This window comes from Eupeodes corollae, chromosome 3, assembly GCF_945859685.1.
Source record: "Eupeodes corollae chromosome 3, idEupCoro1.1, whole genome shotgun sequence".
Classification (NCBI taxonomy): Eukaryota; Metazoa; Arthropoda; class Insecta; order Diptera; family Syrphidae; genus Eupeodes; species Eupeodes corollae.
This window is the reverse complement of record NC_079149.1, coordinates 62,680,239-62,696,285: the sequence shown is the minus strand read 5'-3', so window position 1 is coordinate 62,696,285 and position 16,047 is coordinate 62,680,239. Positions and strand designations below refer to the sequence as shown.

General features: G+C 33.8%; 1 protein-coding gene across 1 annotated transcript; it reads left to right on the top strand.

Moving 5' to 3' along the window:
- Positions 1 to 1,966: 1,966 nt before the first annotated feature.
- LOC129952369 (NADH dehydrogenase [ubiquinone] flavoprotein 1, mitochondrial) lies at positions 1,967 to 3,923 on the top strand. Its single transcript, XM_056064924.1, has 4 exons — positions 1,967 to 2,125; positions 2,359 to 3,541; positions 3,608 to 3,723; positions 3,783 to 3,923. Exons 1-4 carry the CDS (start codon positions 2,077 to 2,079, stop codon positions 3,857 to 3,859), a joined length of 1,425 nt encoding a protein of 474 aa, XP_055920899.1. The 5' UTR covers positions 1,967 to 2,076; the 3' UTR covers positions 3,860 to 3,923.
- The last annotated feature ends 12,124 nt before the right edge of the window (positions 3,924 to 16,047 follow it).

Here is a 16,047-nt window from a genome sequence, read left to right as displayed (position 1 = left end):
GGAAATAAACCAATACACAGGAAACATTTTTCACTTTTCATATTTCATATACACGAAACAAAATAAATTCAAATTTCTCCTATTCTGTTGCTTATGAAAGAAAAAAATAGATATACTGTTCAAATTCAAAACAAATTTATGAGGAAGATATATTATTCTGCGCGCCTGGAAGTATCCCCGTCACACTTTAAAGAAAAAAAATTCTTATATTTTCAAACCTGTTGTTTTGTGCTGTCATTCCTCAAATTGGATGTATAATATAATTATAATATTAAAAAATGTGCCTGTTTCTTTATCCAAATGATATCATTCCTAAAATTTCTTGTTGCTTAATTCAAATAAATTAAACCGTGTTTTGTATATTTTTTTTCTTTTGCAATACACCAAATAACTTAAACTACTCTAAGAAATCCATATTTTCTTCATTTGCGGTATCAATCGACATTTTTATTTAATATTTAATACAATTTTAGCTTTTCAATTCATAAACTAAAATCAAATATGACATTTGGCTGTGATAAAATCAACTTAAATACAGCAATTGCTATGTTTATAGTTAAACCACAGATTTAGCCCTTTATTTATGAATAGCCTAAACTCAGGACTTGATTAATAACAACTTAGTAAGAGTGAATATCCCATTCTCAATCGATGTATGAAAGAGAAAACTCAGAGTTTCTGGTGAAAGGAAAACATTGACTAAATTTCTCTCTCTGGCACTTATAGAAAATTATTCAACGATTTAGTAGAATGTCCGTGCAGTCACCTATAATTCCTTGTGACACAAACTAAGGAATTGGTTTGAGGTGATCGTCTAGTTTATATCAAAACACAATCTAAAAACATGCTCGTATGGGCGACAGAATGGTTTCTGCATGTGCGCGGACTCTCATAAGACTATAGCTTAGAAACCAAACAGTTTTGAAACCAAAAGTTGAGCATTTGCGCGCTGAACTTTAGGTCTAGCCTTATATAAGAAAATTATAGCTGTAAGGACTTAAGATAAACCTTTGTTAAACCTGTTTCAAAGCGCAAAGTATAGTCAGGCGTATTATCGGGCAGTTAAAAGAATATTTTCATGAAGAAACGCTGTAATTGTTCAACTTGGTTATATTTGCGGTATCCTTTAACTTGAGCACATAAAAACATATTGGTTTTGGAGGCAGCATTGTTGTTTAAACTTTGTAAAGTGTTGGAAGGTATTGTCCCGCAGCTATCTCAACTACGTAACATGGAATTTTTAGATTCTAACACACATTGCAATTAAACACTACGACAAGATATTTGTATTGATTACACATATTTATTTCAAAGTTAAACAATAACTCGACTTTTCACATGCTTCTCCTCCACAATCGCGAAATATTACTATTTTAGACTTCTCAATTTATGTATATAATTCAAAAAAATTGGATATAAGTAAAGATTGGAAATTTTGAACTTTTATAATTTTTTAATGAACTTCTAATTTATCTAATTTTGTTTTGCAATAATAAGTGGACACCTTTCTACAACAAAAAAACAAAACTATTGGTTACAGATTTCGGAAGAAAATGATACGTTTTTTTGAGAGAATTTTGAGGAAAGGCTCAATCAATTACTCAACCCAAAATATATTGAGGGAGAAGTTCAATTTATCAGTATATCTCATTAGTGCGTATTATATTCATCTGACATTATGTGAAAACCCATTTTGTAATAAATTGAAAGATATTTTAAGAAATCAATAAATCAATCAAGTGTAATGTACTTCATTGATTGAAAAGTCAACTCATTTTGATGTCCAGTCATTTTATCTTGTTTTCAATTGATAGTTAAAAGCGATAAGGAAATTTCGCAGTCTTATTCTGTTAAATGTGTGAGAGCCGAATAAAATCATTAAACGTCAACTTAAGTCGTTACAAAAGAGTCTGTTAAGAACACCGTCAATAAACACATCCAATTTGGAAATTAGCCGTAAGCCTTCAGCGGAAAGCATTGGCCATATAAATGTCATCTGTCACTCTACAAACTTCATCTGTGTAATGTCAAGATAGAAAAATATATTTGAAATCGAATCGATTAAAGTTTTCCAACATGGCTAGCAGTCTAGCTAGAATACATTTTAATTTAAAGTCGCAAATTTGTAAGTATATTCTTTAAACAATTTAAAAGATTTGTCCATTCGAATTTTCATCGGGTATGAGAACAAATTATCCTAAAACTTCACGTTATTGTGCTGTCTCCGATCATCATTATGTAATTTTCTACGCTTGTGAAATTCCTTTATTCTACATATTTTAATTTCATCACCAAATGAAATGTATTTACTTAAAACTGGTAAACAATAAAATTCTTTGTTTTATATCGTTTAAATAGCGGCTGTTCCCGTTTGGTGTGTCCGTTATCAAGGAACACAGGCACCTCCTCCTGGTACTCCGCCACCACAAACTAAGACCAAGTTTGGACCACTCGCTGATCAAGACCGCATATTCACCAACCTTTATGGACGACATGACTGGCGCTTGAAGGGAGCCTTGAAGCGAGGAGATTGGTACAAAACAAAAGAAATAGTTTTGAAGGGACCCGACTGGATCATTAATGAAATCAAGACATCAGGTCTTCGAGGACGTGGTGGAGCGGGTTTCCCTAGTGGTATGAAATGGTCATTCATGAACAAACCTTCTGACGGCAGGCCAAAGTATTTGGTTGTTAATGCCGATGAAGGAGAGCCCGGAACATGCAAGGACAGGGAAATCATGAGACACGACCCCCACAAGCTTGTTGAGGGTTGTCTGATTGCTGGCCGTGCAATGGGAGCTCAAGCCGCTTATATTTATATTCGAGGAGAGTTCTATAACGAAGCCTCTAATATGCAATTGGCTATTGCAGAAGCCTATCAGGCTGGTTTGATCGGTAAGAACGCATCCGGATCTGGATATGACTTCGATGTATTCATGCACCGAGGTGCCGGAGCTTATATTTGCGGAGAGGAAACTGCTCTCATTGAATCGCTCGAAGGAAAACAAGGCAAACCCAGGCTAAAGCCACCTTTCCCAGCTGACGTTGGTGTATTTGGATGCCCCACTACTGTAACTAATGTCGAAACTGTGGCTGTTGCGCCAACTATTTGCCGAAGGGGTGGAGCTTGGTTTGCTAGTTTCGGTCGTACCCGAAACTCTGGAACTAAGTTGTTCAATATTTCCGGACATGTGAAAAATCCTTGCACTGTCGAGGAAGAAATGTCGATTCCACTCAAAGAACTAATTGAAAGGCATGCCGGTGGAGTGACTGGCGGCTGGGACAATTTGCTAGGAATAATTCCAGGTGGTTCCTCCACACCTGTGATCCCAAAATCAGTTTGTGATGATGCTATCATGGATTTCGATGGTCTTATTGCTGCCCAAACTTCTTTGGGAACAGCTGCTATCATCGTTATGGATAAATCAACCGATATCATCAAAGCCATTGCCCGCTTGATATCTTTCTACAAACACGAAAGTTGTGGACAGTGTACTCCATGTCGCGAGGGCATTGGTTGGATGAACAAAATTATGGCTCGGTACTAAACAACTTGATAAAATTTAAATTTAATGGAAATAATAATAACAATGTAATAATTTCTTAGTTTCGTCGCTGGAAATGCTCAGCCATCCGAGATTGATATGTTGTGGGAAATTTCTAAGCAAATTGAAGGACACACTATTTGCGCCCTTGGTGATGGTGCAGCTTGGCCAGTACAAGGTTTGTTAAGTTATGTATATTTGTTTCTATTTCTCAACCCTTGTTTTTTTGTAATTTAGGTCTCATAAGGCATTTTAGACCCGAAATCGAAGCAAGAATGAAGCAACATGCAGGAAAATCTGCTGCTAAGGCTTAAGATGTTGGCATTGTATTAATGAAAATAAATTGCTGTTGTTTTTGCTTAAAGTCTTAATAATTCATTTATTTATTGTTTCTTGTAAGCAATTCCATTATTCAGTTATAATGCGTATTGTTAATATTAAAACTGAAAACAGAAAATATTTATTGAGATACATAAAAAAAAAGTTGAAGTATTTAGACCTCAAAGATAGAGAGAGAGAGGGAGCCTAATTCCTGTGCATGTGCAGTTGGTTGAGAAGTTCTTAAATAATTTATATTTAATATGGTAGCTATGGTAAATAACATTTTTCTCTGCATCTTTTGCAACTTTGAAAAATGGGAATTTGAATAATGTCAATGTTATTCATATCTCGAGTAAAGGTTTTAGGGAACATCCACTCCCATTTCTTGAAGGGCGAACTCTATTTTTTTTTAATTTCTCATGAATCTTGAGGTCAATAAGATCGTGTTCGGCTTAGTGGTAAGCGGCAAGCTGGTGCAGTCGGGTGGATTACCGTTCATCACCCAACCCCTCCTCAAGCGAAAAAATTGCTAACTATTATTATAACATTCTCTTTCGCAATTAATAATAAAAAGTGTATTAAGACTAGGCAAACTTTAATCATCCCTATCACAGAGTCCCTTGTAGGAAGCCCCCGGAACATTTTGTTACGCTACGAATATGAATACATATACATACATAATAATCATAAGCCCCGAACGAAATCAAAAAAGCATTGATCGCATTCACAAAGCTAGTGGCTACGTAGTCAAGGGATTATGATTGGCTAAATCTAACTACAAAAGTAGTTGAAATTTCCCCTCCGACCGACGTAGTGTAAAATATTCGGCTACAAAGTTAGTGGAGAATTATTTTGACGTTTCACAATCAGCTGCTCGGTAAGGACACACGAATTCAAAATGGAATAAATTGTTTAATATTTAAATACAAATATAAATCATTCAAATTGTGTCTTGAATTTAATTTTATTGAATTTAAAAACACAAAAGATAAGTTAAAGTTATCAAATCAAAAATGTTTCTTATTTTATATATTTGCATTTGTCAAAAATATGACAGTTTCAGATTGACTAGCTCTGGAATGTAGTTTTGCATTCACAAAGCTAGTTGGATTTTGACTACGTAGCCACTAGCCTTGTGAATGCGCCCATTGCCACACAGAAATACTAATTTTAGAGTGTCAAAATCAGCTGATTTGCGTCAAAATAAATAAAAGCTCGTTTTTCATCTCTCGATTTAGTAGTTAGTAAAATTTAAATCTATCTTCTTAAACTGTTTACATATGGTCTATATCTAGATTCAGAAAAAACTATAGAGTTAACAAAGCAGCATTTGAATACTTATTGGAGGAGCTGGATCAAGAAATGGACTCGTGTGTGTTCTTATTTTCAATCAAACTTAACTAAATGTACCAAGCAATGGCGGATCCCAGGGGGGGTCATGACCCCTACGACCCTCCCTGGGAGATAATTTGTTTGCTTTTTCGTAGGAATTCCCTTCAATTCAAAACTAATCGTATTGCGTTAATGGATATGACCCCCATTATATTTTGAATTATTTATTTTTGTATTTTACTTCCTTAAACTTTTTTGCTAAAAGTACTACTTTTGACTGAAGATTGGACAATGATCCTAATATGAATTGGATATTGAGCCCTATTCCAAAAACACAGCACAAATTCATCAGCTTTTGACCAATGGATGATCCAGGGGAGTCATATGAGCCATAAAGCTTATACAGTTAAGTTGTATATGTAAAGATTTCATCGAAAGATTTGTTAGTAATTTAACGACATTCACCAAAAAGTGGTTTGCTGTCAAAAACAACTAAAACTTTTGTTTTTACTCAATGCTTTAAATTATTTCCATAAAAATTCTTTCTAAGAAAAAGAGTAAATATTCAAGTTCTTAAGAAGAAACCTTGAATAAGAGATCATCAATTTTATGTTGCCTTTAGATTCCTTAAACTAGCCTTCAATTTTATTATTACATTTTTTTGGCACACATAAATAGTGATTATTCAAGTGATTTTTACTTGCTACATATACTCGTAAGAACTACATAACAAGTTTTGCATTAGTACAACAATTTCAAACTGGAGCTTTTAATCAAATATGATACTACGACGGTAGAGAAGTCGAAAAAGTGGGTACCCCGATTTCTTCCGTCTGTTTGTCTTTCCAGGCCCCTACAGTCCAAACAATTGTGTTGATTAAAATTAAGATTTTAGCCGATTAGTGTAAGTCCTTTTTTTTATTATATTAATTCAAAAATAACATCAGTTCCCATAATAATTGGTTGGTTCAAACATGTAATTACTCTTAAACTTTCTCTAAATTTTGTGTTCTTAATTTGGCTTCTTTCTACAAGAAAAACATATTTTCGTATTGCTCCAGAAGGGTACCCCTCAAAAAACCGTTATTTTGTTTTTAAGTTTTCTCAAGAACTATTTACAAAAAAAACGATTTTAAATTCTTCTTTCAGTGCAAGCTCTTGTCAATGATCAAATTGATGATGATTTTTTATGATCAAATAGGTATGTATGTATTTTTTTTATTTAAAAAAAAAATACTAATTTTGAAATGAAATTAGCAAGTTCTAGTAACCCAGTCGTGCAAAAGATCTTATAAGTTCTGAAAAAATTAAATAAATATACTTTTGCTTTGGATGCTCTATAACTTACTTAAGGTGGCCCTACAGTCCTGTGTGAACTAGGGCCTCACCCAAGAAACTTCTCCATCTGGCTCGGTCCCTAGCTAGATGTCTCCAGTTTCGCGCTCCAAGTTGGGTGAGGTCACCTTCCACTTGTACGCGCCACATGATCCGCGGTCTTCCTCTACTGCGCTGTCCTGTGGGTGCGGATTCGAAGACTTTCGGGGCCGGAGCATTGGTTTCCATGCGCTCTACGTGACCCAGCCATCTTAGTCGTTGGACTTTTACTCTTCTGGCTAAGTTTACGTCGCTGTACAGCCCGTACAGTTCGTCGTTCCATCTTCTCCTCCATGCATACGGGACCGTAGATCACACGAAGAACTTTTCTCTCGAAGCGACCCAAGGTGCTTTCATCCGCTTTTGTCATGGTTCATGCTTCTGCACCGTATAGCAAAACGGGGATGATAAGGGTCTTATATAGCAACACTTTGGTCCCTCGAGAGAAGACTTTACCACTCAATTGCTTTCTTAGTCCAAAGAAACAGCGGTTAGCAAGAGTTATTCTGCGTTTGATCTCAGCGCTGGTTTTGTTTTCTGCGTTTACAGCGGAGCATAGGTAGACGAAGTCCTTGCCTATCTCAAAGTTACATCTGTCGATTGTGACGTTTGACCAAAACGTCGGTTTTGTATATCCTTTCTAGACGACAGCATGTACTTTGTTTTGCCCTCATTAACCGTTAAACCCATATTTGCCGCCTCTGCCTCAATACTCACAAAAGCCCCATTGACATCACGCTGAGTTCTTCCGATTATGTCAATGTCATCAGCATATGCCAGTAATTGGACAGACTTTTGAAAGATAGTGCCTCTAGTGTTGACGTGTGAGCTCTGCACTATTCTTTCAAGCACGATGTTAAGAAAATCGCATGACATCACCTTGTCTAAAACCTTTTTTGACATCAAAAGGTTTTGTTAAGTTGTTTCCAACCTTTATGGAGCAGCGTTAATTCTCCATGGTCATCCTGCACAAACGGACGAATTTGGCAGGGATGCCAAAACTAGACATGGCTCTATACAGCTCGTCCCTGTAGATGCTGTCATATGCGACCTTGAAATCGATGAAAAGATGGTGGGTGTCGATTTGGTGTTCTTGAGTTTTTTCCAGGATCTGCCGTAATGTGAATATTTGATCAACTGTGGACTTTCCTGGTCTAAAACCACACTGATAAGGACCTATCAGGTTGTTGACGATGGGCTTTAGACGCTTTACGGCAGAGAAGATTCTATAGTTGGTGCAGTTTAGAGGGTCTCCTTTTTTCAGGATCGGGCAAACAATACTGAGGTTCCATTCATCGGGCATGCTTTCTTCCGACCATATCTTACAGATAAGTTGGTGGATGCTCCTAACCAACTTTTTTCTAGCTGCTTTAAAGAGCTTGGCATTCAAGCCATCCGCTCCAGCGGCTTTATTAGACTTCAACTTAGATATGGCAATCTTTACCTTTTACGTGCCTGTTGTTTGGCTGCATTTGCCTGCCGACATTCCTCATCAAACCAGGGGTTCCTTGTTGGTGGCTGTTTGAAACCCAGCACATCAGAGGCGGCTTCTCTGATTGCATCTTGGCAATGTTGCCACTGGTTTTCGATACATTGTGTTGGCGGCAGGGAACTTCGAGAGAGGTTACTTGTAACTCGGTCGGAAAAGGATTTGGCGATCTCTGGCGATTGTAGCCGTTCGACGTTGTACCTTCTCCCAGCACCTTCGGGTTTTGCCTTTGGTCTGGAAATCCGAAGTGCTACCTTGGCTACAACGAGGTAGTGGTCCGAGTCGATGTTAGCTCCTCGAAATGTTCGCAAATCCATAATGCTGAAAGCGTGTCTGGCGTCGATCGCAATATGGTCAATCTGGTTGACGGTAGATTGATCTGGAGAAGTCCAAGTTCCTTTGTGGATGTTGAGGTGTGGAAAACGCGTACTGGCTACCATGGCGTTTCACCACGCAGCTAAATCTACGATGCTCTAGAACTGAGATTTAAACACGAATTTCAATAATACAAATGTCCCAACAAAATCAAGCGACACTTTTGTTAAACTAATGGCTAAGTGAAAATCATAATAAACGTTTCATATCTATTGACATGAAAACTTTAAAACGAGTAATTTGTGAGGGCTACAAAAACTTTTCTTCATAACTTATTTGTTTACCTACCTTACTTTGTTTTAATTTGATTTTTTTTAACGAAATCATGTACTTAAATGCAACTCTTTCCTTAAATTCAAGAACAAAACTTTTGTATCTCTAAAATTTGTAAGTTTTGTTGACGCCTTTAAGATCAAAATACGAGCAAGCAGATTGATAACGATAGTAATAAGAGACTCCTGAAAATTGAGTTCAAAAAAACTTTGTTAAAAAAAACGACATTTCTACATTTCAGATCCTCTCTCATTTTCTTAATTTTTGAATTTTTGCATTAATAGAAATGAAAACAAGAAAAGGGTATTGTATTTTTGGAAAAACGTTTCAACGTTTTGAAAAAACTTTTCACAACAATTTGGTGCGAAATGCCCCAAAAACCCTCTAAACTATTATAGTCTTGGAATGCTTTGATATGTAGGGAGTCATCCAAATTAAATAGTTAGACCATACCTTGATGGACAACAGTGTTCTAAAATAATTTGATAACTAAAGTTACCATTTTTGCAATTATTAAATTTTGTTAGCCTCGTTTACAAAACATTAAAGAACATGTTTAAGTGGTGAGTAATAACTCATCTAAGTATGTGACCCCCCTGGATCCGCCGTTGGGACCAAGGCTGATTAGTTCTTCTATTAAATCCCAAAACGCGGCGACTTCCTCTTTTGTTGCTTTTGTGTACCCTTAAGCAATTTCAGGGTTTTCTTGGAGCGAATCCAATAGCCTTTGGTACTGTGTTTTGTTTTTAATTACTTTTTTGGACCTTTAAAAACAAAATATATATGTATATATTTTTCCCAATTATTTTGTATTTGAACTTACATTTTTGTCAATTTGTATCCATTCACTTTGGTAGACAAAAATGTTGTGTCTAGTTTTGAATTTCTCCTACGAAAAAAAATCCGTTCGTAGAAAAAACTGCCAAACTTACTAGTGATACCATTTTTCACGAACTCCGAATTTCGTAGCAAATTTTTTTGGTACGACCGACGGGAGCAATGATACTTTTTTTCAGGGTTCGTACTACGAATCTATTACGACGGGGTCTGTAATAAGGCTGATTGTATAGAACCTTCTTCTACAATTTAAATTATTTTATAGTAGCCTAGTTTATACTAAAACCAAATATTTTGTTTCATAGGTTATTTCTATACCATTTTGTTTTGAAACCGATGCTTTTTTTACCCAGGTTAAACCTGGACATTTTAGGACCAATTTAATTTTATAGTCCAGGCTATTTTCTAGCCCAGCTTGTTTAATAACACAGCTTGTTTTTCACCCTGGTTATTTTTTAATCTGGGTTGTTTCTTATAACCTTGGTTATTAAGCTCTCATGGGAAGTTATTGTAATGGGAACGATTTTTTAAATTGAAAATTTTGACATTTCTCGACGTTTCAAGTTCCCTAGAGTCGAAATTTGTACGTCTGTACTTCCGTACGTTCGCGACGTTTTTTTCGTCGTCCATAGCAGAGAGAAAAAAAAACTAAATTAGTTTTTTCTCTCTAGTCCATCGCTCAAGAACCAGGAAGATATCGACTTCAAATAATAAGTTAAAAAAAAATATTAAGAAAGAAAGAAAGGGCTCTCAAGAAAATTGAGTGGGTGTTTTTTTTACCACAGCAGTTTAAAAAAAAAAAGGTACAAATTTTGGTTAACCCTAAACCAAGGACCCTAGAGACTTGAGTTATATTTTATAAATTTGTATTAAAAATTAATGATTTATTTTATAAGCCAACAAAATTATCACCTCATAAATTTTACGAATAAAATATGGTTTCATCTCCAAAACAATTTTGTGCAACGACAATTAATGTTTTTAACATCTGGTTAAATTTTGAGAAATATCAAATTGACAGTTTTTTTATAAAAATAAAAACCCAAAAAGAACATTACTCAAAGTTGGTAAAAAATGAATTTCGACTCAAAAATTGAGATTACGACTTCCAACTTGTTTTATGTTATGAAAAATATTGTTTTCAACATTTGGTAAAATTTTGAGAAAAATCGAACAGACAGTTTTTTTTACAAAAAATAAAAACTTTTATCTTTTTAAAAATATTGTTATAAACATTCGGTCAAATTTTGAAGAAAAAAATCCAAAACACAGTTTTTTTTACAAAAAATAAAAACCTTCAAAAAAAATAATACTAAAACTTTACTACTCAAATAGCTTTTCAAAAATTAGTAATATTGTCTTCAAACTTTTTTTATTTCACAGAAAATATTGTTTTCGATATTCAGAAGTTTTTTAGCTTCCCATAGGAAGTTATTGTAATGGGTCCGATTTGTCAAATTGAAAATTTTGACATTTCTCGACGTTTCAAGGTCCCTAGAGTCGAAATAAAAGACTTTTAGAAAGATGTCTGTGCGTGCGTGTGTACGTACGTTTGTACGTCCGTACGTCCGTACGTTCGCGACGTTTTTTTCGTCGTCCATAGCTCAAGAACCAGAAGAGATACGACTTCAAATAAATTTTGTTATACAGATAAAAAGGCAGAAAGATGCAGAAAGGGCTCTCAAGAATATTGCGTGGGTGGTTTTTTTACTATAGCAGTTTGAAAAAAAAGGTGAAAATTTTGGTTAACCCTAAATATCTTACGAACCAAAAACGCTAGAGACTTGAATTAAATTTTATATAATATATTGTAACATGATACCAAACATTTATATTTTTTGAAAAAAATCAATATAACGGTTTTTTTTTAAATCAATAAAACTGAAAAAAAAAATTTGTCACCTCCAAAATTTTACGACTGAAATATAATTTCATCTCTAAAAAAATTTTATGCAACGAAGAATAATGTTTTTGACATCTGATAAAATTTTGAGAAAAATCGAATTGACAGTATTTTTACAAAAAATAAAAACCTAAAAAAAAATTTATAAAAGTTGGTAAAAATTGATTTTCGACTCAAATATCTTTTCAAAGCTTTGAGATATTGGCTTTAATTTACTCTTATCTTTCAAAACATCTTGTTGTCAACATTCAGTTAAAGTTTGAAAAAAATCGAATTGACAGTTTTTTACAAAAAATAAAAACCTAAAAAAAAAAATTTATAAAAGTTGGTAAAAATTGGTTTTCGACTCAAATATCTTTTCAAAACTTTGAGATATTGGCTTTAATTTACTTTTATCTTTCAAAACATCTTGTTTTCAACTTTCAGTTGAAGTTTGAAAAAAAAATCGAATTGACAGTTTTTTTACAAAAAATAAAAACCTAAAAAAAATGTATAAAAGTTGGTAAAAATTGATTTTCGACTCAAATATCTTTTAAAAAATTTTAAATATTGGCTTCAAAGTAATTTTATCTCATAAGAAATATTGTTTTCAACATTTGGTAAAATTTTTAAAAAATCGAGTTGACAGTTTTTTTTACAAAAAATAAAACTCTAAAAAAAAACAATACTAAAACTTGGTAAAAATTTATTTTCGACTCAAATAGCTTTTCAAAACTTAAAAATATTGGCTTGCAACTTATTTTATTTCACAGAAAATATTGTTTTCCATATTCAGTAATTTTTATATAAAAATCCAAAAGTCCGTTTTTTTTCATAAAAAAAAAATCTACAAAAAATAGTACGCAAATTTGGTAAAAATTGATACGAGTACATATATACAAACATTTAAGGAAGACAAATCGACAGACGGGATGGGAAGTTATCAGTGTGGGTCGCATCCCAGCCTCTTTTTTTTATAAAAATCCAACAGTCTGTTTTTCATAACAAAATAAAATCTACAATATCTCTCGATATTACGTAAACAATTGAAGGTATTGACTTCAAATTAGTTTCATTCTTAAAAATCACTAAAAACTCACGTTAACAAAAATAGATTTTGAAATCAAACTATTTCATCATATGCAAAATATTGTTATTCATTTTTAATTTTTTTAGAATAATTCAATTGGCAACTTTTTTAACAAAACGCGAAAACCTACAAACCTTTTAAGCAAGACAAATCGGCAGACAGAATACAAAAAGTTATCAATGTGGGTCGCATCCCAGCCTCTTTTTTGTATTTACCTTGATTATTTTATAACCCAGGTTATTTTACAACCTATTTTATTTTATAACCCAGGTTAAAAATTCGTGGTTATTTTATGGCCCATAGTCTTCCTTAAAATGATTTGAACTAACACCATACCAAGACGAAAATGAAAGATACAAACCATTAATCTTCGATTGTCAGTGTTACATTTTTCTTTGAATAAGTTTCCGGTATGAGGTGTCCCTGATGCATAGGTTAAGATGAACCACGTTAACATTGCCCACAAAAGCATTCCACACGAGTGCAACAAATTATAAATTTATATGTTCAACAAAAAATACAATTCGCATATTCTAGAGAAAATCATTTGTTTTTTGAAAACTTTATTTGTTAAATAATTTTTTAATTATTTGAAATAATTTAGGTTATTATCATATTATAGGCGGGTTGCTCTGACTTAAGGTGTATAAATGATAGATAGACTGCAAAACTTATAAAATTGTATACAAAATAAGAGCAGCACTATTCAACAGGCTGAAGATGATAAATAAAATGAATTTAAATTGCAGCTAAAAATTCCTAGGACCAGCTTGGTACAATCCTTTCTTAGTAGTTGTTGTTGTGTCTTCTTGCCGTTGATCTTTATCCCAACCAGCTTACCAAAACAAGACTTGCGATAACGGATTCAAGCTCATCGTTTTTTCTTGCGGAGCGAAACGTTTAGATGGCCAGTACCGTTTTCCACTCCTCAACATCCACAAAAAAATTTGAGTTCTCCAGATAAATTTGCCGTCAACCAGATTGACCATCTTGCGATCGACACTAGACCGGCTTCCAGCATTATGGATGTTCGACCTTTCTGAGGAGCTTACACCGACTCGGACCACAACCTAATTGTTGCCGAGGCAGCAACAATAGGTTTCCAGTCCTAAGGCAAAACAGGGAGATACAACGTCGAACGGATACAATCGCAAGGGATCACCAAATCTTTTTCCGACTAAGTCACAAGTAACCTTTCTTAAAGTTCTCTGCCACCAGCAAAATGTACCGAGAAGCAGTGCAATATTTCAAACAGCTTTTCAAAGAATCTAAAGTTAATTCGGTTAGGAGCATGCACCAACTTATATGTAAAGTATGGTCGGAAGAAAACATGCCCGATGAATGGAACCTCAGTATTGTTTGTCCGATACAGAAAAAAGGAGATCCTATTTTCTATACCAACTATTGAAAAATAAGTCTTCCTAAAATACATAGTTTGCAAAATCTTCTCTGCAGTTATATGTGAACTTCTAAAGACCATTGTCAACAAACTGATTATTCCTTATGATTGTGGATTTAGACCAGAAAAGCCAAAAGTCACATTACGTCAGATCCTGGAAAAAAACTCGAGAACATCACATCGACACCCAAAATGCTTCATAGATTTCAAGGCCGTTTATGACAGCATTTCCACAGACGAACTAGCCTTTCGGTTTGTGCATGTCAATGGGTAGGTTCAGGCGACATAATGGACTTGAAAGTAAGGCAAGTTTTTAGCATCTGATTGGCCAGCTGCCAAAAAATGGCCTTCCAATTAAGGCGACTTTATTGGAAAGTTCAGTGGAAAGTTAGTCAAGAAAAATCTCCCTAACTATCAAGTCAAGTCCACTTATGTCACAATGACAATTGATAAAGTTTTTTCATTTAACTCAAAGCTTTATTACTCTGTGCTTTATTTATTTTCTACACAATTCTATTTAATGCCTTGTCAAATTGGAAAAGGAATAAGTAATATTCTTTTTAAACAAAAAATGCAGATCGAGATTAAATTGTAGCTTGCCTGAGGAGCGTTTTGTAGACAATGTTGTTTTTGGTAGTTTTTGCACGATCAACTGAAGGTAGAGGTTAGTGAAGTAAAGATTCGAGTTTGAAGTTTATAAAACTCAAAAAAATAACTACTTGCCTTGGTAAAAAATCCCTTATGTTGACTGAATCGGCCCAATGGAAAATTCACGCTACTCAAAAAAAAAAAAAACAAAGTACAATGTACAATGTAAAGCTGTCATGAAGCGAGGACCTACATAACCAACATCTCGGTCAAAACGTCACCATCGACAGACGTAACTTTGAGGTAGTTAAAGACTTTGTCTGCCTAGGCATAATATCAAACAAAGAATTACTCTTGCTAACCGCTGTTTTGTGCTAAGAAAGCAGTCGAGTATAAAAGATAAAAGACCTCTCTTGTGCGACCAAAGTGTCACTATATAAGACCCTCACTATGACAAAAGGGGATGAAAGAGACCGTAGTTCACACAGGGCTGTAGCGCCACATTAGATAAGTAAGCTTACTTACATAAAGTGGTTTTTAAAAGTAAAATATTTTTAATTTCATTTACTGTTTTCATTTGAGAGCTCTTTGAGTGAACTACCCGAGATCATTTTGACACTGAATAATGTGTTCGAAAATTTTTTGAAAGACGATTTACTTTTAGCCTTGTTCTTGCCAGACGCATTTTAATGCCTTTGAATTGCAATATTTAACTTAAGGCTCTAATAACTCTTCGCCTTTAACCATGACCATTCCAAATATATGTCTATGAATTTTGGTTATCACACCACTCAAAAAATTTTCTGCCAGCTCTTATTCTATAAGCCCTTTTAACTTTCTACCTGAATAACAACAGCATTAAATATATGTATATTAAAAAGTGGTCGATTTAAAATTGATTCAGATACACAAATTAAATTTTTATTTAATTGACTCACTGGTCAACAAAATTTTAACTTTTTTGTGCCACACGGAGTTTTTTGATATTTTTTGCTTTAGTTGGTGATCATAAGAAAAAAAAGAGGCTGGGATGCGACCCACACTGATAACTTCCCATCCCGTCTGTCGATTTGTCTTGCTTAAAAGTTTGTATATATGTACTCGTATCCATTTTTACCAAGTTTGCGTACTATTTTTATGAAAAAATGGACTGTTGGATTTTTATATAAAAATTACTGAATATTGAAAACAATATTTTCTGTGAAATAAAATAAGTTTGAAGTAAATATTTTGAATTTTTGAAAAGCTATTTGAGCCGAAAGTAAATTTTTACCAAGTCAATTCGAATTTTTTAAAAATTTCACCAATTGTTGAAAACAATATTTCTTATAAGATAAAATTAGTTTGAAGCCAATATTTAAAATTTTTGAAGAGATATTTGAGTCGAAAATCAATTTTTACCAACTTTTATACATTTTTTTTAGGTTTTTATTTTTTTGTAAAAAAACTGTGAATTCGATTTTTTTCAAACTTTAACTGAATGTTGACAACAATATTTTTTGAAAGATTTAAGTAAATCAAAGCCAATATCTCAAAGTTTTG

Coding starts and splice junctions, on each gene's coding strand:
- LOC129952369 (XM_056064924.1), top strand. CDS start 2,077: ATGGCTAGCAGTCTAGCTAGAATACATTTTAATTTAAAGTCGCAAATT. Junction 2,126..2,358: donor TAATTTAAAGTCGCAAATTT/GTAAGTATATTC, acceptor TCGTTTAAATAG/CGGCTGTTCCCGTTTGGTGT. Junction 3,542..3,607: donor ATGAACAAAATTATGGCTCG/GTACTAAACAAC, acceptor ATAATTTCTTAG/TTTCGTCGCTGGAAATGCTC.